This window comes from Pinus tabuliformis, chromosome 7, assembly GCF_031772625.1.
Source record: "Pinus tabuliformis cultivar Carrire ecotype Pingquan chromosome 7, CPIR1, whole genome shotgun sequence".
Lineage (NCBI taxonomy): Eukaryota > Viridiplantae > Streptophyta > Pinopsida > Pinales > Pinaceae > Pinus > Pinus tabuliformis.
This window is the reverse complement of record NC_142293.1, coordinates 2,025,572,505-2,025,594,693: the sequence shown is the minus strand read 5'-3', so window position 1 is coordinate 2,025,594,693 and position 22,189 is coordinate 2,025,572,505. Positions and strand designations below refer to the sequence as shown.

Here is a 22,189-nt window from a genome sequence, read left to right as displayed (position 1 = left end):
AATCGGGCCAGGTAGCCTCTAGATTCATCCTTCTTTTGGAAGGTGAGATATCCGGTGAATGCCCATACAGTCGATCTCTGTACAAGAAATATTGTGTTCTCACGAATTCTAGATCGGAAGCAGTTGAGTTTTCGTGCTGGTGGAATTCGAATTTAATTCTGAAGCAAGAGATAAACTCAGAAACATTCAGTTTGAGAATGGAGACAGTATGCCCCAGTATCTCACGAAGTTCACCCAATGCCGGGATGAGCTGGGAAGTGTGGGGGTGACTGTTGGATGAGGATGGTGAGTCTAGCACTCCTTGACCTTCCTAAGAGTTGGCATAGCTACCAGGACTCGGTGAATGGAAGGGAGAAACTGCCAAATTGAGAACGACTATGGTCGGATTTGATGCAGGAGGAGATTAGACGGAGCACCAAAGACGGTTCTTCATCCATGCAGGATGAGGAGAACTGTGCCTTAGCGAGTAAGGCAAAGAAGGGGAAGGAGAAGGTTTCTCTTTCCGAATCTTGTTCTTCCAATGATGGGGAGAAGGTTGACAAGTTGAAGGTGAGATGCTTTCGTTGTCATGATGGAGACTTGGTGGTTGAGAGGGAGCATACATTACCTCTCAACATGCAGAGCTAGAAGAAGTCTCAGACGATTGTGGAGGAGCCACGATTGGTGCAGCAGCTTCAGGAGGTTGTGGAGGAGCCACAACAGGGGAAGCTAAGAGGAGATAGAGTAGAGACATCTACTCATCCAGAGACCCAATAGGGGGAAACTTCGAGCCAAATGGGCTGAGGGATCGCATGCAGCCATACCTCCAGGTAGGAGGTGGGGTGATGTGGATTGTTACTCCCAAGGAGGAGGGGCAGGATCCTTGAGGTACCCAACCTCTTGGATGAGACCTTGCTACGGGAGCCCCAAATGTGTAGTAGCAGGAACTGACTGATTGGGTAGAGACAGATGCAGATGGAGCGGTAGAGAGAGCGACAATGCAGGGAATCCCAGGACAGTGCATAGCTAGCAGGCTGTAGCAATGCGAGAGGCACAAGTGTTTTGCACAGTGCTAGGTGGCACAAAGAGGTGTGCAATGGTGCGAGATGCATGGAGATGTTGCAGTAGTACAGATGTCAGAGAGGGAGCACTTGTCAGCAGCAGGTAGAGCTTCAGCATCAGAGGATGTTTCTATCCCAACAGGGAGGTCAGTTGGGAGGTGCAGTGCGGATGCAATGCTGGGAGATAGAACCAACAGCAGCACGGATGCAGTTAGAGATCAAAGTGACAGAGGCTAGAGCAGTCAGATACTGAAGAGCACAGAGATGCAGAGTTTCAGTCGACAGAGGCAATAGCAGTCAGAGACTTTGATGACAGAGCAAGTGGACCGGCCAGATGTGTTGCATGGAAAACATTCCAGAGTTACAGGATCGGGTTTGAGAGGAAGCCTTTCTTGTTGAGAGGGAGTGTTGAAAAGTGTGCAACAAGAAATGCTTGTTGAGAGTGCAACAAGATGATGGAGCTTAGTGAAAAGAGTCGCCTTCACTAAGTGGGCCCGCAGGCTATTTTTGGCGCAAGTCTATTTTTAGACTATGTCTATTTTTAGACATATGGATCATGTCTATGGATTGCAGGTTGCTGTTTATGGATGAGTGGTCAAGTTGGGAAAAATAGATGGACTTCTATTTTTGATGAAAGTGTGAGTCATCAAAGTCTATTTTTAGACTGGCTGTCAAAAATAGAAAAGTCAAATATTATTGTCTGATAATAATATTTGGACTATAAACTTGATCTTATTCTCTTGGAGCACTTCAGGATGAGCTACAGATGTGGTACATGCAGATCCCAGAGGGAAATACGTGGTTACCTATGGGATGCCTAATATTTGCATGCAGGACATCAGTTAGAACTCAAGTGAGTTGAGTTTAGTGGACTGGAGGTGCAGTTGATGGAGTTGTGTTCAGTTTAGCTTTGTTAAACTAGTTGTATTTAGTCTAACTGATCAATAGACTAGAGATGAGTTGGGTGAATTAGTTATTAATTAATTCACAAGTTATTAACTCATAATACAACTATAGAATACATCAGTTAACTCAGTTGCATGTCAGTGCATGTTCAGTTCAGCAGGGACAGGTGGTAGAGAATCAGATTGCTATCAGTTGTGCACTAGATCTTGCACAATCAAGGGATTGAGTATGCCAATGAGTTTGCTCACGTATTTTCCCAGTATTGTAGCCTTTGCTCACGTCCAACAAAGTGTGAGTGACTATTTTGAGGTGAAATACGAGTTTGGGAAGCCATTCTCATCAGTTCTTGAGCAGGTATTGAGCAGTGGAGGCAGGCAAGCAGTGGAATAGATTTGGAGATCAGATCTGAGCTGTATTGTGTGTAACAGGTGGAGATGGTACTGGATTGCTTGTGATAAGCATTGTACTTTGTAATGTTACATGATTCAATCAATATAATATACAGATAGTGTGGGGTTTTTAGCGAGATGCTTTCCCGGGGATACATACTATGTTAATGAGTTTGATTGATGCTTCTATGTGCGCCTGTGAATGTTTCTGCTTCTGTAAATTGATGATCAACGTAGAGGAGATTATGTATTATACATGTTCCGCTTATAATTGTATCATCAAGATAATCTCTGTGAATATGTGTTAAATTATTCAAAATTTCTATAGTTCATTCATGCGATGGTTGTTTATGTCTTTTTTTTTAAAGGTGGGAAAACCTATCATAACTCAGTTGTCAAACTAGAAGTGAGGACAACCATCTCTGGCTACTATCCGTGAATGCAGGCTGACTCATCACCGTTATTAAAGGAAAACCACGCCACTTGGAATAACTCGTTGGTGGTCCTTAAGAGGGCAGTCTTTCACTCCTGCCAGATGCCTTTGGGTCTTGGGTCGTTAATTGTTTCCTTAAGTACGAGGAAGACGAGCTCATAGCCAAGCAGAATAACACTATTCTTTTTATTTTTGTAAATTTAAAAACTTTGTATTAACATAAAAACACTGATATTACATCGCTGGAACTGTTTAGATCACCAGGGAGACCACTATTAACTCGCAAAGTAACTGAGTGATTCAAATTTTCAACTAAGCCCAATTCACAAAAAAGATACAAAACATACTAGCACATCCAACTAGTCATGTAAGCCTAACAAACAAATTGCTGATACAATATTACAAAACATATCAAATTATCATCCATAACTAGCATAGAAATACTATTAAGTCTTAAGAACTTTTTACTTGAGTTTAATGACAATATAATAATACACTATTTACATTATTTTACTTGCATATCAACCTAGATCTATCTTATCATGAACTTATAAAGCATAAAAAATTATGAAATCTCTTGAAGGCAAACATTTTCAAGAGTATAAAAACTCAACAAATGTTTAGATCTCAAAAGATTTTATTGTTGTAGGTATTTCATAAACTTTATTTTATATTATTGAATTTAGGCTTTTGTGATCCATATCAAGTTTATTGAGAAATGTTTTTGGCAATAATCACATCAAAATTCATTTGTCGACGTGTTTCGAACCAGCAAGTGTGGTTCATCGTCAAGACAAGATGAAGAACCAAATCATGGCTACAAGTTAAATAGAGAGAACCAATCATTCAACGACTAGAAAGAAACAACTACTTTTGACCAAGGAAACGACTACAATGGACTGGACAACAACTACATTTGACTGGACCAAGAGATAGGGAAAGGAATATTAATTAGTTAGTTTGTTAGATCTATTTATTTTCATTTGTAACTAAATATATCTGATAAGAACTTGAAACTTAATAAATAATTTATTATCCTATTTATTATTTTAAAACTAAATAAATTATATAAAGACTTGTATTATTATAGGATAAATTAGGAAAAAATAATAAATGTTTATTAATTAGATAACTTAATTAGTTGATTTTTTTTTTCGAAGAGAAAAATCGTAATTTTATTAATTAAAACAAAATTACATGTTGCAGATGCTATGGCGCATTTCATCAGTAGTATTGTTGCTGATCAAAGATCATGAAAAAGAACAAGAAAATAATGTACAAATGGGGAAAAGTCAAGCTTTTCGCCCTTTTTTCTTCTCAACCTTTCTCCACCCCCCTGAGTCGGTGATGAAGATACAAGTGCCAGCGTTGTGTCAGCCACAGGTTCGGGGTTGTCTTTATCAGAATCTGAAGTGTCTGATATGTGTTGTCGTTTGGATCCGCTGATATCCATTGTTTCTGGTATCTTTACCGACTGTGAGTCCATAGGTTCTTATGGGTTTATGTCTTCTGCTTTTGGTTCTTTATGCATCTGATTGTTCTCATTGGGAATGACATGTTCCACATCCTCTTCCTCCTCCTCATCCGAGAGTGGTGGAGGAAATTTCCATCCCTTGGCTTGTTTCCCTATTTTCTTCTTCCTACTAATGTCTTTTTTGGCTATTGGACACGTGTTTTGTAGTTGTCCTGTTTGTCGACAGGTTCTGCATCGGAATGCTGTATTTTCATAAATCTAAAACCTATGTTGAGCACGTCTATCTATGCTTCAGTTGAATTTGATCTGGCAAACCTCTGCTGAGGTCTACTTCCACACATATTCGTGCAAAAGTGTAGATTCTTTCCTCCAGTCTTTGGGTGTCCATTTTGATGTAACGCCCAATAGTATTATCGATTCCTGCAAGAACTTGTTGATTCCAGAGGTGTATTGGGAGCTTGTGCATGCGTACCCAAACTGGCATCCTAGAGACAACCATTGTAATAGAGATGTATTTCGCATTATGTAGTCCAATTTGTGAAAATCCAATGAAATAGTTCGACAGGTTTGGGCCAAAAACAGTTGAATCTACAAATTAATGCTTGCTTTTCATATATAGTACAATGCTCATCTATTTCTGGTATATCTATGCTTAATTATGGGGTATAATTCAGCTGTTCCACAATATATGGCCTTGGTTCCACTCCTGTTTGATTTGGTGTTGCTGCGGCTGCATTTTTCCCCTGGAGAATGTTTTTGAAGGATATACCTCCAGTTTTTTTCCCCTTATGTGTTTCTGCATTTTTTGCTCTACAATTCCCACTTCCTTCTCCCCTATAAGAATTTTTGTTGTTATCTGCCATGCCACCTCTTATTCTCAGATTGAGAATTATTGTTGACAGAGATGCAATTTTGTAGTCCCTGAGGTACTTGGTGTCCTAGAGTACTCTGCCCCCATGTATCAAATTTTGTGAATTGGTGGCATATCCCACTTGTTGCGAGATAAAATTCTGTAGTTGCTTCACAGAATCGGCCCCATTTATCCAAAGTAAATGTGACTTTCCGGCAAGGGTTTTGACAAATACTTGGAAGCAGAAGGTACTTACCGGAGATCCAGGTTTTGTTGCCAACTGAGGATAGCTTGTCCAAGGATCTGCAGATACTCCTCGCCTCAGAGTGTGCTTTGCGTTCCCTACTCTATGGCTACTGCTACCCCCGAGGTGATCATCCTTGCTGGTCTAGGGTTCGCCCTCTGCGTTCTCGGACTCCCCTTTCCTTATATCACCTCTTCTGGCATCAGGTATTTTAGCCTGTAGGGTGGCGAACATTTCCAGAGTTTGTTTCACACGACCTTTGTCGGTCTCGGCTGTGTTTGTGCCCCAAAATCAATCACCACCTTTCTGTTTGCCTATCTGGCATTCTTCTGCATTGATGACCAGGGTTTCAGGACAGAGAGGCGTCTTGTCTATTGCATGCCTCCAGATCCTGTTCCAACCTACTAGACCGCTGCCGATCTGCTTGCCTATCAAGCCTTTTGGGCATTTGAGATCCATTATTATCAGATCTGGTACATGATCTGTGAGGGTCGGCATTAGTATTGGGGGTTTCCATGCTCCTGACAGCGCTACCCATATTTTACCTTTCTCTGTGCTTTGGGACTGTGATCCGGGGTAGAAAGGAGACTTGGTGTGCACAGGCCACCAGATCTGGATTTGGGATGGGCCATTCTGTCTGCTGAGTGCCAGATCTATTAGATCAATGGCGGATCTAAGGTTAATACTCCCTTCCATGATGAGAAGGATCAACCCGGATCCATGCAATAGCCATGCAGGGGCAGCGATGTCAGGCTCTATTTTATGGCGAAGATATGTGAAGGGCAGGTTATCCCAGGCCTTAGAGCCGATGGCATGTTGGCTAACTGATCTATCACTGAGATTGTATCCCTTCTCCGTCTCCTTCGTGTTCGCTCCTTCCCCTGTTTCCACATGCCTCTTGCATGAACCGGAAGTGGTAAGATGCGGTGTTACTGGGATTTCTTGAGCACTGCGAGCAGAAATTCTAGAGGGAGGGGCAGCCCTTCGGCCTTCGGTACAGATGATGTCCCAACAGCTCTTAATCCCCTGCACACAGCTCAGAAATCCATTCTTCACTTCAATGCTGCGGTGCGCATACCCCTTCAAACGCTTGCCATCTCCGGACTATTTTCCCTCCGCGCCCGTTGCAGTGGGAAACATGTATTTGCCATGGCTCTACTTCTTGTAGTTGTAATCCCCTTGTGTTACAAATCAACCTTCAAACAATTAGTTGTCTTATTTACTAAGTTTATTTATTTAACTATATATGTAACTAAATATGTAGTTCTTTCTTTTAACTAAAAACTAAACAAAATATAAATTTATGTTAATTCTATTATACGAAGTATTATGGAAAAACAAGAATACAAATATAACTGTTTTATAATTAATCAGTTAATTTGATTAATAAATATATTTATTTTCATTTACTAAAGGTATACTGGGATGGATAAATAGGGATTAAACCTAATAGTTCATCAATTAATCAATTAATTAGTTTATATGTTTATAATTCTTTAAGTTATGCTCATATATAAAACTTATTTATTTATATATCATGTTTAATAAAACTAAGTAAAGCGTAAATTTTTAGAACTTAAACTGAGAAATATAACCTAATAACTAAAAAAACATCTTATTTTTAATTTAAAACTAAATAAAATATAAGTGAACTAATATGAACAAAATATTAATAAAATAATGAACAAAAAATAATGAGAACCAAAGGAAAATAATAAATTAGAAGCAAAGGAAACAAAGGGGAAAATCAAATCAATCATGAGAACACTGACATGACTAATCTGCGGCACCAATAGACCCAGGGGCAGACCCAGGGGCATCTAAGCTATCAAAATCACTTGAGGATTGCACCTCATTTGAGCCACAACAACCATTAGCATAGCCGAGTTTTTGCCCACAAAATTTAGAACCAATAATCTTTACACGGTAGAATGCCTTAATTAAACACCCCATCATTATCTACTCTATATTTTATAAACAAACTTTAAATTAAAATAATTTCAATTTTAATTTTATATTAAATAAATATAAAATTATATAATCTCAACATTATTTTCAATGATAAATTTTTTCTATTTTAAAAACTTATCTCATAAAAAAAACTTTATTAACTTGCCAAACCCATAAACATTTTGATTTTTTTTTTTTACAAACAAATTAATTTATGTCAAGCAACTTTTTTTTAATCAATAACTTACTGCATTCAATAATATATATAATAAATTTTGCACTTTTCTTCTCTTGAAAAACTGTTTTCCTCTAATCAAACATCTCGATCCTTTACTCACTTTAGTGGCAAATCTCCTCCATTCCACTTTTTGTAGACTTAGCCTCTCATCTCAATTATGAAATGCAAAGCGACTTTTTAACCCTAAGTTATCAAGTAATGCAATCATCTTGAGTGGCATTACACGCATAGTGAAATCGAATGTTCTAAATCCATCTTCTAATGGTGAAATCAACCAACCAAAACTTCTAGATCCATCTTCTAGATGCCATATTAGATGTGACCTATTCTTACCCAATTCTCAAATGAAGTACCCTCTTCTCTCGATTGAACTCAGAGACCACATCAGTCGCTTCTACGTTCATCACTTCTAGGTTTTTCTGTTGTCAAGTTCCATGGCTTCTGCACTGGTCGGAGCTACAGCCTTGACCTCCACCATTTCTGCTTCTAGCGCAAGGTCAAACGTTCGAATACCCACGAGTCGCTACAATGTCTCATCTTTCCGCGGTAAGATTTCAGCTTATGCAACCATTGTTTTCTTCAAGTCCCAATGTTGGTTGCAGAGTCGTGATTCTGATGACTGTTTTGGGCATTTACTAGGCTTTTGCACTCTGCCAACCAGGGTGCACAGAGCACCATCAGCTTCCATCAAAGCCACCTTGACTCAAAATGTGGATATCTCAAAGGTCGCTATAATACTTTACCGAATGATTTGTTCTTGTTTTACTGTCTTGCTAAGAGCAGTTGTGGGGTGTCTGGGGTTTAGGGCTTGATCTGTTTTCTGTTTCATTTGGATGATGTGCAGGTAGTGCCCCAAGCTGATAGGGTTCTCGTTCGTCTCGAAGAGTTGCCTGAAGTGAGTTGTTGTTCTGTGCCCTCTGTTTCATATTGGTAAAAGTTCAAATTGCTTGCTTTGCTGATACCCATAGTTTTATTAATCCTGTATTACTATGTATGTTTCAAATACCCGAGAATAAATGTTTTATATATTGGAGAAACTGGAATGGGATTATTATCAAGAGACTTTTGCTCAACTTGGATTTTTCCATTGTGCAAGGGTATTATATGAAGTACTCTGTGCGCTAAAGCTTTTGCCAATCAGAAAGGGATGGGAAGTTTGGGGTTGATGTAACAGTAGCTTCTCTTCTTATATTTTTTTCCCGCATTCTCGTAACAATGTTGCTTAGATGTCCCTGTATGCCCTGGGGGTCTCCTCTCTTATATGACGATTATTGTTGTTGAAAGCTCTCGTACCAAAAATCGAAGCTGCATATCCATTATAGAGGTTTTTTATTTTATTTTAGTGTTTACTTTGTTTAGTTGTTGTTTAAGTTAAATAAATTCTTGAAAACCTGAATATGACAATCTTCAAGTGACAGAACACTTTATTATTTGGTGTTCACCTCCCCACTCACAATGTGAGCTATGCACGTATTGCATCGCTAGTTTCCTTCTAGTGATACAGCCGGATTCAACTATGGTGCCCAACGACTCCGGCAGCGAGGCAGTGTTCCCGTTGACCCCTTAGTTCATTTGCATCCGGACGAGGAGATTTTGATATCTTCCTCATTTCTGTCTCTTTCTTGTTAAGCACCTAGATGTACACTCTCACTCTTGTATCTCTACACCTACTAGTACTACACTATTATATATCTTTTGAGTTTGGTTTTAGTTAGGTACTAATATATATCTTGTGGGTTTGGTTTTAGTTAGGTACTATTTATATATCTTTTGGGTTTGGTTTTTGTTAGGCATTATTATACATCTTTTGGGTTTGGTTTTAGTTTAGGCCCATTCATTAGCTTAGCTGGACACCTATTCAGCATGCATTTTGTTTAAAACAATGATCTTACTTTTAGCCTTAGTTAGGAGCTGCTTTTGCAACCCCACATTGTATTGACATTGATATATCTTATTGTCCCATAGATCTACCTTTGTGGTCGGGTGTTGGACCTTTGTGGTCGGTTGTTGGACATAATAAAATTATTGTATCTTATCTTTAGCTATAATTTTTTTTTTTTAGTTTCTTGCACTCAAGAATGGGTGTTGGACCTTTGTGGTCGGTTGTTGGACATAATAAAATTATTGTATCTTATCTTTAGCTATAATTTTTTTTTTAGTTTCTTAGACTCAAGAATGGATGATGATAGCTCTAGCGAGCTGCTTTACAAGAAGTTTTCCCATTCACAACTTATTTCTTATTTGGAAATATGTTTCACACCAAAGCTATGCACAAATTTCATCACTGAAGAAATTCCCCGCAAAAATAAAATTATTGTATCTCATCTTTACCTATACTACTTATTTAGTTTCTTGCACTCAAGAATGGATGAAGATAGCTCTATCGAGCTGCGTTATAGGAAATTTTCCCCATCCACAACTTATTTCTCATTTAGAAGTATGTTTCACACCAAAACTATGCACAAATTCCATCAATGAAGAAATTCCCACTTTTTTGGCATGCCTTTTCTAGAATACATTGTTGTTCGTGTGGGTTAAGCAAGGTCATCTGGTATTGATCCTTGAATTCTTTAATTATGATACAAAGTGGGGCTCTTTGTGTTCGGGGTGATCACAATTTCAACATCCACAAGTAGATTGTATTGATAGTCAAGTAGGTAGATGACTTAACCCAATTAGTAAATGAATAGATTTTGAGGTTACTTTGTAGTTGGATATAATGACCTATCTAGTTAATCTTTCATGGGCGTTTGTCATTTCTCCACCATTGCGTGTATTTTGTCAATATTCCATCATTCCTATGCAAGGGTGTATGTAAATAATTTCAAAAAGGAAAGAATACTCTCCACCATAAAGGCCATGTCCAATTGGTTAATAATAATTTTCATGTTATTAGCAAATGAGTATTAGGATCCATTGTCACTCTTGGAGTGGTTGTGAAAATTCCTAGATTTAACAATCTCTGGAATCCTACTACAACCAGCAAAATCTACTTCACCTAGATCGTAAATTACATTACAAACTTATTTCAAATTTCTTCCTGAAATATTGAAGTAAATTATTCAAGCAACCTACACCAAATTAATTATGATTCTGAAACATAGAAACTGAGCAAGGAAATACAAACACATTGGACACCGTTATTTTTGGACAAATGTCCCCGGAAAAACCCAATGTAGGAAAACCGGTGCAACAACTCTGAGGGTTTATTATTATTAAGCAGTAGCAAAATTTGAATACATCTCTGAATACCTCACAGGGTTATTCAGCTATAGACAGAAATATTGGCAGAAAGAATTGTGAGGTTACCTTACACTATCATTGGAAATCTTGGTTGATTCAACCCTAGACTGATTGCCCCGGGTTTTTCTGTTCGACTCCGTGCAGTGTCTGAGTCAGCCATAGTTTTACGAAACGGCCGAACCGAAACGGAAACGGCCGTTTCGTTCCGTTTCAAACCCCTCCGCATTGACCCGGCCCTTGACCCGGCTCGGTTGACCGGGTCAGCTATGACTCGGCCGGGTCATCCAATGACTCGGCCGAGTCATAGCTGACCCGGTCAACCCGGCCGGGTCCCGTCATGACTCGGCCGTACCGTTACAAACCGGCTGTGGCAGCGTTTTAACCCAAAAAAAATGATTTTTTTGCTGTTTTTTAATAAAGTGAGTTAGGGTTTGTGGAGCTGAAAGGGTTATTGTGATTTGTTTAATGCTTTTGGGGTCCATTTCCCCTCCCAAACTCTATTTAAGACAGCCAAATGCTCTCATTTCACTCACAGCAGTCTTATGCATTTGAGTGAGAGTCTTCTTTGAGAGTTAGTGAGCAGTTCTTGAGCTTGTTTTGGAGCAGCAGTGAGGAGTCTTGGAGGAGCATTGTAGCTGGAGTGAGGAGCTTCTTGGGCAGCCATTTGGAGCAGCATTGAGGAGCTGATTTTTGGAGCAAGCTTGAGGAGGCAGTTTGTGCCTGGAGGTATTTTTTTCTACCTCTATAAATCTGTTTTTACTTAGTAAATTTTAGGTGCATATCAAGATAGCTTAGAGAGTGTTTTTAGTCAAATAAATGAACATTGAATCAATTTTTATTTTTTTTTTCATTTTCAGATTGTTTTCCTAGTCAAAAAATGGCACCTAGAGCAAAAGATTCTGCTTGGGCATATGTTGAAATGGTTGATGATGAGATGTGTTGCAAGTTTTGCCATAGGAAAATTAAGTCAGGTCCTGGGGGGATTAATAGGCTGAAACAACACTTGGCAGGGATTAAAGGCAATATTACTGCATGTAAATCTAATGAAATTGGGGAGATTAGAAAGAATTTGTTGGAAAGCTTTGAAAAATTTAATGCAGAAAAGACTAGGCAAAAAGAGATACAGGCTGAAATTGGGAGGAAGAGGGAGATACAAAGAATGATGGCTGCCAAGGCCAACCCCCACTATGAGTTTGAGGGTTCTTCCTCTATCCCTCAAACTGATGCATCAAACCCTTTCCGTTATGTTCCTCCCTCTTTTGCTTCTGTTCAAGATAAGGGAAAGGGTAGAATGAAGGGTGATGGGACTATCAAAAGTTTTTTCACTCACTCAGGCTCCTCTCCATCAGATGCACATGGTCCTGAAGTTAGTAAAGGTCTTGCTCAGCCCACTTTAGATGACCATTGGAAGAAAGAATTGAGGGAGACTGCTTGTGACTACATAGCTAGATGGTGGTATGATGCTGATATCCCCTTTAATGCTGCTCGTTCACCATATTATGAGCCTATGTTTGAGGCCATACATGCTGCTGGAAAAGGCTTCAAAGGCCCTACTATGCAAGAGCTAAGGGGGTTTCGTTTGCAGAAAGAAATTACATCAATTAATGAGTATTTGCAAGATTTCAAGGAATCATGGGCAAGAACAGGGTGTACCATCATGTCAGATGGATGGACTGATCAAAGAAACCGTACCATCATAAACTTTCTTGTCTTCTGCCCACAGGGAACCATGTTTTTAAAATCAGTTGATGCATCTGATAAGGTAAAAGATGGCCACTTGTTGTTTCAGCTATTGGATGAGGTTATTCAGGATGTGGGGGTGGCTAATGTTGTTCAAATCATCACAGACAATGCCTCTAACTATGTTCTTGCTGGTAGACTGTTAGAGGAAAAACACAAGACCATCTTTTGGACCCCATGCGCTGCACATTGCATAGACCTCATGCTTGAGGATATTGGAAAATTAGATTGGGTCAGAAACACTGTAGATAATGCCAAAAGCATAACAAAATTTATCTACAATCATACACTGGTTTTGAGTCTCATGAGGAAACACACTGGAGGCAAGGATATTATTAGGCCTGCCATCACTAGATTTGCTACACATTTTTTGACATTGCAATCTATGCTTTCCCAACATAGAAACTTGCAAAAGATGTTTTCCAGTGATGATTGGAATCAAAGCAGTTGGTCTAACAAACCAGAAGGCAGAGAATTGAAAAGGAAAGTCCATGATGAAACTTTTTGGAGAAAGGCAGCAGAGATTGTGAAGGTTGCTGAGCCACTAGTTAAGGTGTTGCGGTTGGTGGATGGGGAAAGGTTGGCTATGGGCTTCATTTATGAGGCTATGGATCAAGCAAAGGAGCAAATAAAGACAGCATACAAGGATAGAGTGGCAAAGTATGGGCCCATTTGGGCAATCATTGATGAAAGATGGAACAATCAACTCCATCGCCCTATACATGCAGCTGGGTATTTTTTGAACCCACGGTATCATTATAAAGCTGAGTCAGGATGGAGGGGGGAGGTCAGAGATGGACTGGTTGATTGCATTGAGCGCATGGTCCCATCGGAGTCTGATCAGCTGCTGATACATCAGCAGGTCACATCCTTCAGCAATGCAACAGGTACCTTTGGGAAGAACCTAGCAAAGATTGCAAGAGAAGCAGATGAGCCAGGTAAACAAAAATTTCAATTTTCAATTTCTTAATGGTTTTACTTTTTTTATTAAAGTTTGTTAAATCGTTTATAATTTGAAAGCTAGATATAATTTGTGATTTTGTTGAGCTTCAGCCTTCATCTAACTCATAATTCATTACACTCCTATGTTTTTTGCAGCACAATGGTGGGAGGCCTTTGGTGGCCAGTGCCCTGAATTGCAAAGGTTTGCAATTCGTATTTTGAGTCAAACTTGCAGTGCATCTGGGTGTGAGCGCAATTGGTCTGTCTTTGAGAGGATTCACACAAAGAAGAGAAACCGTTTGGAGCAAAAACGGTTGAATGATCTAGTTTTTGTCCAATACAACCTTCGGCTCAGACGGAACCAATCGCTGAACAAAAGACCTGATTCAGATCCCATTGTGTTGGAAGACATTGATCCAACATCAGATTGGGTAGTGGAGAGTCGTCTACCAGAGTTTGATCCTGATGAGGATCTTGATGAAATTGATGTTGAAGATCCACTGCAGCGTGTTCAGTTGAATGCAGATCCCGATCCACCAGCCTCAGTCTCACAGCCAGCTAGTAGGACTCCAGTTGTAGGTGCTTCGCCTTCCTCTGCTCAGCCACGACAGAAGCGCAGCCGCATTTGTACTCTATCTCAGCTTGCATCTGCTGCACAGCCTAGTGGTACTGGCACCACTTCTACAGTTGCAGTTGGAGACGATGATGATGAGGAGGAGCCATGGGGCCCCTTGTCTGACTCTGATGATGATGATCCAGAGATTGGTCGAGATGATCTTGGCTCCTCTGGCAGTAGCTACTAGCCTCCTTGGTTATTTGTATTTTGTTTTGACTCTTGAGTCTTTGATCATGTATGACAGACTACAGTTGACTATGTATTTACTATTGCCATTGGGTACCACCGTACCATTTTGATATAATGGATTGGTTCATGAGCCTACTTTGATCATATGTTGTCTTCCATGTATATTATAATGTTGTGTGTTTGGAAACTTGAATGAAAATCTTTAAAATTATGTTTAAAATATTTAAAATTATGTTTTTTTATAAAAAAATAAATATTTAATGTATTTTTTACAACGACCGAGTCATTGAAATCGAGCTGGCCGAGTCATTACCGAGTCCGAATCCGAGTCCGAGTCGATCCTCGGCCGAGTCCGAATCCGAGTCCGAGTTGTAAAACATTGGAGTCAGCCCAACGTCAAGCTCTATGGGTGCTGTGTCACTCTAGCTGGTAGATTTGATGCCCAGGAGATTCGATTTTTGCCTCTCGGTCTCTCACCACGGCTCTTGACTTCTGAAACTTGAATTCCTCAGCAAATTTCAGACTCCTCACTGGCTTTTGCGCTGCCTCTACGTGGCTCTGCGTCAGCCCCTCTAGCTCACCGCTACCACTGCTGGATTACCCTTTGCCTCCCTCTGTTGATGATTCTCCAGTTGAGAAATTCACTCTCTCCGAAAGCTATCTCATTGCAAGAAATCTCCTCAATCGAATTTTCCTCTTGAGAACTTCTTACTTCAGAAAATCGATTTCTTGATCTCTATTTGTGTATTTTCCAAATGACCCTCAAGCCCCTTCTTATATCTTTTTGTTGGACAACTAACGACCTAGATTAACTCCTAATCAAAGGCTCAGATCGTTTTGACTTGATCTCTGTCTTTATCTAGAAGATTCATTCACAATTAGATTAATACCCATTAATATTTTAATTTTCTAAGTTTAGACTTAGGAACACCATTAAAAATATTAATTATTTTAATATAATCGTCTTTGGGTGGAATTTCCCAAAACAGTTTCTAGATTCTTTGGAATGCATGTGCCCAATCCTCCCTGGAAAATTTGATGCCTAGAGCACATATGATGCTACTTCAAATCAATACTCCCTCTTAGCGAGGTATGTGCTCTAGTAATATATTATTGCTGCATACTGCGCTGGCTCTGAAGCATTGTCCTCTGCGCTGTTGATGTTTGACATGTTGTCCACCAACTATTGCGCTGCTTCTGCTATTGTACTGCTGCCTATGACATTGCCACTGCCACTGCTAATGCAACATCTATATTATAGCTCCCCCTCAAATGCTGCATTTACTATGTTGCTAGCACTACCATTGCTAACACTGCATCTGTATTGCAACTCAGTTGCTGAGAGAAGCAATTGAAAACACCCAAAACTAGACAAGTATCCAATGGATACACCTTGGTGCTGAAAGCCTGACTGCTGCTAGTCCCACGCTGTCTTCTGAAGCCGCTGCGATGCTGAAGCTCTGCATTATGTCTCCACGAACTGCTACCTCTCTGCTCTGTGTTGCTCAAGTTTTGGCACTGCTAACTACTGCATTTGTCGCCCCAACACTCCATGTCATCACCCGACACTAGTCCATCTTGCTATTGCAAGACTGGGCTCCCGTAGCAAGGTATTGATCCAAGAGGTTGACTTCTCAATGATCTTGCCCATCTGTAGCTCTTTCGAACTACAACTCCAAATCAACCCACCTCCCCCTTGGAGGTATCTTGGCTGTCATGGCGAACTCTTCCTCGTATTTGATCTTTGCAGTTGCAACCTTAGGATCGTGCTTCTCATCCTTGCCCTTTTTCTTTAAAGGACATTGGGATGCATAGTGGCCCATCTCGCCAAATCTGAAACACTTAACCTTGGAGACGTCTTTCTTTCGTCTCTGTTGCCCTTGCTGCCCCTTCGATGCAAGGGTTGCATTCTCCTTTTCCTCCTTGGGCTTCGACCCACTGTTGTTGTTGCTTTCGTCAAGTTTGACTTTGACCAGGTCTCTCCTCAGCTCCTCTTGTTTTAGAGTTGCCCACATCTCATCCCAACTGGGCAATGCTACTCTGCCTAGGATACTCTGGACAAAGACTTGCCACTCATCTGAGACAGAATTTAGGTCCAGTCTCACTAATTCTGAATCCTGAGGTGTATGCTCCGCAGCTGATAACTCATCACGGGTCTCTTTCGCTTCGTGAGGAATGGATCCACACGATCTCCCCTTTGCATTGCGCAGATCTCAACTTTTGTTTCAATTACATCTTCCACTGCTCGGAAGATCCGTGATATAACATGGCCAAGGTGTCCTACATCTCCTTAGCAGTCCTTCTGCTAGCAACATGGCACATCATGTGATCCTTGATTCTATCCAGGTCATCCTCTTGGCCTTTGCCATCTGAGCCTTGTGCTTTTTTAGCGGATCTGCATCCGTAGGTTCAAGCACCACATTGTCGATGTATGCCTTGAGGGCATGCTCATCTAGAAGGAAAGACATTCTAGCCTTCTAGATGACGTAGATGGAAGCTCCATACAACCTTTCTTGATTCCTCAAGGCACTGGTTGACATATCCTCTGAAAGCTGTCAAACAACTCCCTCTTTCTCCCTACTGCGTACTACGTAGCTTCTAGGCTGGCTTACGTACTCCATGATAGAGCTGGTAAGTCTGCTACTCCTTTGCTGCCTAGCAAATGAGAAATACTGATTTCCTAGGCAAGAAACCATTGAGGAAGTATTCCCTTACTATGCGATTTGCTTCCTTCTTTCGACGAATTTTTTGCCCAGCACTCACCTTGTAGAAATTTGTGTCCCTCTAGCTCTGCATGGCTCCCTCTGCCTTGGCAAATTTTCGATTTGGCAACCTTACCTCTCTATCCGCTCACTTAGAGAGAGACAACCCCGAAAATATAGCCCTCCTAGCTAGAAATGGGCAATCCCTCAGGGAATTTGAATTGTTGCTTGCTGCAACAAGTTGGCCCTTGCTTCAGTGCTAGATCTGCTCTTCTTGTTTCAAATCAACAACTCTGATATCATGTGAAAATTCCTAGATCTAACAATCTATGGAATTCTACTGCAACCAGCGGAATCTACTTCACCTAGATCATAAATTATATTACAAACTTATTTCAAATTTCTTCTTGAAAAGTAAATTATCGAAGCAACCTACACCTAATTAATTAACACATAGGACACCGTTATTTTTGGACAAATGTCCCTGGAAAAACCCAATGCAGGAAAACCAGTGCAACAACTTTGAGGGTTTATTATTATTAAGCAGTAGCAAAATCTGAATACATCTCTGAATACCTCACAGGGTTATTCAGTTACAGAGAGAGAAATATTGGCAGAAAGAATTGTGAGGTTATCTCACACAATCACTGGAAATCCTGGCTGATCCAACTCCAGACTGATTGCCTCCGACTTTTCTGGCTGCCTCTGCACAGTGTCTGCGTCAACCTAGCGTCACGCTCTCTGGGTGCTGCGTCACTCCTCTGGTTTGGTCATTTTGATGCCCAGGAGATTTGATTTTTGCCTCTTAGGCTCACACTCTGCCTCCTGGCTTCTGAAACTTGAATTCCTCTGCAAATTTCAGACTCCTCACTGGCTTCTGCGTTGCTTCTACGTGGCTCTGCGTCAACCCCTTTGGCTCACTGCTGCCACTGCTGAATTACCCTTTGCCTCTCTTTGCTGATGATTCTCTGGTTGAGAAAATCACTCTCTATGGAAGCTATGCCCCTCTACTGCAAGAAATCTCCTTAACCGAATTTTCCTCCTGAGAACTTCTCACTTCAAAAAATCGATTTGTTGATTTCTCTTGGTGTATTTTCCAAATGACCCTCAAGCCCCTTCTTATATCTTTTTGTTGGACAACCAACTACCTAGATTAACTCCTAATCAAAGGCTTAGATCGTTTTGACTTGCTGTCCCTCTTTATCTAGAAGATTCACCCACAAGTAGATTAATACCCATTAATATTTTAATTTTCCTAAGTTTAGACTTAAGAACCTCATTAAAAATATTTATTTTAATATAATCGTCTTTGGGTGGAATTTCCCAAAACGGTTTCTGGGTTCTTTGGAATGCATGTGCCCAAGCCTCCCTACAAACTTTGAGGCCTAGAGCACATTCGGTGCTACCCCAAATCAATAGTGGTCCAAGCCTCCCTACAAAATTTGAGGCCTAAAGCACATTTGGTGCTACCCCAAATCAATAGTGGTCTCGTCTAGAGTCTAGACTAGGGTTCAGTTTGCCTATGTGCCTCATCTTGAACTTACCTTACTAAAATATGATATTTTAGATTTAGACAAGTTTTACTGTACTTAAGCCATTGGGTAGGGTTTTTGTGACCCATGAGTGCTTGGTATTAGGTGCATTATGTGATAGTCTTGTAATCACACAACCGTATCTAGAGCATTGCATTTTTGAATTTTGGAACTATTATTATCCATTTTGGTGACTTAAATAGAAAGATTCCACAAGGTGTGTTGTTTCTTTTGAAGTTCTAAACAAATATTTAATGGATGGGTTGGGTAGAGTTGTTTGTGGAAATTTGAGGTCATTGATCATGATAAAACTTGTGTTTTGGGTTATTTATGATAATTAGATGAGGTACATAATTTTGTTTCCAAGGTAACATATCCTAGAGGAAATCACCTTGACACTTGTTGTCATTTTTAGGATGGTACCCATGGTAAACCTTAGATTCTTCAAGGTGCTAGGCCAGGTCGATGACTCATATATGGATCATATATATCTCATCAACAACAGACTCACTTAGAGCAAACATATCACAAAGTGGGACTTAAACTGGGGGGGGGGTTAATAAATTTCTTCACAACCACTCAAGCTACACCCAAATGACAAGAAAAGTTACATAATGTTGTTAAATGGTATTTTGTTAAACAAGATACCATTTAAGAAGACTATATGATATCAAAGGAAAATTATTATCAAAATCTATCTCACTTGGGAATGGGTTACCAAAAACCATTTCTGAAGTTTAGGAAACAATGAAATGGCATTTCCATGACAGTTAGGAAAAATAAAAAACAAATTGGTTTTTGTTGGGTTGGAAATTCTCTGTTATATAGGATATTGTTGAGAAATGCTTTAAAAACATTTCCTAAAAGGTTGTTGATGAAACCATTGATGAACCATTTCTAGTTTGTTTCGAAGAGTTTCATACTCACAATTCATGGGGAAATGGTTCTTGATATGAGAAATAATGAAGGGGGTAACTAAGTCTCGTTAATAGAGATCAAAAGAGAGGATGGAAAGATGAACCATTAGATGACTACCCCATTAAGCAATTTTATTTTTGTCAAAATATGGTTGTATAATAATTGAAGCATTGGGGGTAGTTACATCATTGAGTGAGATAGCTCATCCTTGGAACTTCCTCCATGGTGTGGTTTTATTAGCCTATTGGACAATTAATTTTCACTAAGGTGGCCTTCAAAACAAAGAAATATTCTTTCTTTTTTGTTTTGACATTTAATTATGAGGCATGAACTATTGAGCCAATGCCAAAAATGGAAGAAGGCTGGAAAGAAAATTGAAGCAAACATGGTGGATGAAGGTGGTTGACCAATGCAAGAAGAAGCACAAGAAGAAGATTGAAGCAAACATGGTGGATGAAGGTGGTTGATTGGCCAATATTTTTCTAAGCGTGGATATTTGCTTTTGTGTGAGAGGTCAAGATCGTTGATACATTAACTTTGGGGTGTTTCAACACATAACTCTAAACCAAGAGTGGCACTTCTAGCATGGGAAGTTGGATGAAGACATAACTCTAAACCAAGAGTGGCACTTCTAGCATGGGAAGTTGGATGAAGAGTGGTGAGTGTACATGATGAATGTTCATTGGGTTTTTGTTTGTGTGTTTCTAAAGTTTGCCAAGTGGTTGTTCCCTATAGCAATTGTGAATACTACTACCAAATAATTTCCCAATGCAAACTAGAAAATCAAAATATAGTGCAAATTTTAACTTGCATATGAATGTAATAAGGCCTTAAATATAAAAATAGGTTTGTTAGTAGTATGCAAATCACAATGAGCAAATCATGCATAGCCAAAAGAAACATGAGATTTAGGTGCAAAAGCAAAGATTCTATTAAATCATAAAGGAAGATTACAACTGAATGTTAACCATTTTTTTCCAATAGAAACATATATTTGCTATTTCAAGAAGAAATCAAAATATACATGGTGCCATGCGGTTACTATGCTCCAAGAGTACATAAGCTCTCTTTTGATCATATATAGTTGAAAAAGAAAAAAACAAGGCCCTCCTTAGAGTCATATAAATATCCTTGGAAATTTAAGCCATTTCCAAGCGAAAAAAGACCAGAAACCAAAAAGGACTTTATGCCAGTGAACTCAAAAATACACGGATAGGGCATGATTTTGGGGCTTTGCTTCTCTAAGATAATAACTTAATTGAAAGAGAATGCTCGAAGGGTGGAATCACACCACCCTCAATTGCTTTTGCAATACTAAAAACACTTATTCGAAGAGTCAGATAAAGATAAGATCAGTTAAATTTAATAATTTCTAGCAAATGATCATAAATAGGTTAATTGGATTGTTGGGTACAATAGTGAGATACAAAGTAAGAGTGCAAAAATTGCTTATAGAAAAGCATGATATGAAGTCAAAAGCCTAAGAGCATGGAGCAAGAAAACAAAGCGAAAGTATAGGTATGTGCAAGTATTGCAAAGAGTCAAAGAACAAAAACAAGGGGGATGGCTCACTTTGGGGGTGATCGACATCCTCTCTTGCTTTCCTTCTTAACTTCCAAAGCCAAAGGGAAGAAGCTTTTAAGAAATTATTGGTAGGAAGCATTGGAAGAATAGGAAGAATTGGTTTGAGATATGTGTTGTTGTCGTGTTGTTGCAACTTGGGAGAGGTATCCTCATTAGTGTTATGGTATGAACTGTCTTGAGATTTAAGGTTTTTGTTGGTAAAGGATGAAAAACCTCTTCACGCCTGACAAATTTGAGGGATGAGGTAGAGCTTGCCATTTGTGTGCCTCTTGGTATCTTTGTTTGCTAGAAGTACTAGAAAGAAACTTTTAATTGATCAAAGAAGGTTTGTTCACGGCGAGTTGTGTGGAGTGAACGAGGTCGAATACTAAAATCCTCCTTTCATGTGTTTTTGGTTAGGGAAGTGGAAGAGAGTGGTAGAGAGTTTTGGGACTACTAGAAAAGAAAGGAAAACTTGTCATTTGATCTCGTAATAGATAGGATACTTGAAGATGGCAAAGTTGGTAGATCCCATCCTCCTAGGTGAGATGGTGGTCGGTTTCAACATAAAGATTACAAGAACCTCCTTGAAACTACCCAAGGGAAATCAAGAGAGCATGCATTCAACGTCGAAGAGTGTAGGGGGTGTCGAACAATAAGGTTGTCTTTCAACCAGTGTTTTTAAAAAATGGCCGAGCCGACTTCGACTCGGCCGAGCCAGTGCTTGGCTGGGTCGGCTGGATGGCCGAAACAGATCGGCTGGCAGGTTGTTATCGAGTCAGCCGAGCTGTTCACTGACTCGGGCGGCTCGGTAACAACCCGATCGACTCGGTCGAGCTCGAGTTAACTCGATCGACTCAGTCACCGACGCAAAAGCATTGCCAGTGAATTTCTTTTGGGGGAAAAGTGGAACGCATAGACAATTCTAATTTGCCTTAGGGTTATTTTGAGGTCCATTTACCTCTCCCAACCCTACAAAAGCTACCCAACCCCTCTCATTTCCTCACAACTATATCATTGCATTGTGTGAGAATCTGTGAGGAGTTTATGAAGAGTTGTGGAGTTTGTTTTTGGAGCAGCAGTGAGGAGTCTTGGGCAAGAATTGGAGCAGCAGTGAGGAGTCTTGGGCAAGAATTGGAGCAGCAGTGAGGAGTGTTAGCACTCTGTAATTTTTCGAGATTGCAGAAGAAAATCGCAAAGGTAACCACAAACCACTTTGG

At 39.9% G+C, this 22,189-nt stretch overlaps 2 protein-coding genes across 2 annotated transcripts in view; both read left to right on the top strand.

The window, feature by feature from the left end:
* Nucleotides 1-7,780: 7,780 nt before the first annotated feature.
* LOC149256628 (10 kDa chaperonin 1, chloroplastic-like) overlaps nucleotides 7,781-22,189 on the top strand; it is a 37,410-nt gene continuing 23,001 nt past the window's right edge. The window contains exons 1-3 of the mRNA XM_089460803.1: nucleotides 7,781-8,070; nucleotides 8,164-8,249; nucleotides 8,369-8,419. Of these exons, the coding sequence (XP_089316929.1) occupies nucleotides 7,959-8,070; nucleotides 8,164-8,249; nucleotides 8,369-8,419 (249 nt within the window). The 5' untranslated portion in view covers nucleotides 7,781-7,958. The remainder of the gene's footprint in view (nucleotides 8,071-8,163; nucleotides 8,250-8,368; nucleotides 8,420-22,189) is intronic.
* LOC149256629 (uncharacterized) lies at nucleotides 11,680-14,501 on the top strand. Its single transcript, XM_089457481.1, has 2 exons — nucleotides 11,680-13,445; nucleotides 13,606-14,501. The coding sequence occupies exons 1-2, from the start codon at nucleotides 11,687-11,689 to the stop codon at nucleotides 14,250-14,252; spliced, it is 2,406 nt and encodes an 801-aa protein (XP_089313607.1). The 5' UTR covers nucleotides 11,680-11,686; the 3' UTR covers nucleotides 14,253-14,501.

What these genes read in the sequence shown, in the direction of transcription:
- LOC149256629 (XM_089457481.1), top strand. Translation starts at nt 11,687, where the DNA reads ATGGTTGATGATGAGATGTGTTGCAAGTTTTGCCATAGGAAAATTAAG. An exon ending in AAGAGAAGCAGATGAGCCAG is followed by an intron (nt 13,446 to 13,605) that starts GTAAACAAAAAT and finishes TGTTTTTTGCAG; the next exon opens with CACAATGGTGGGAGGCCTTT.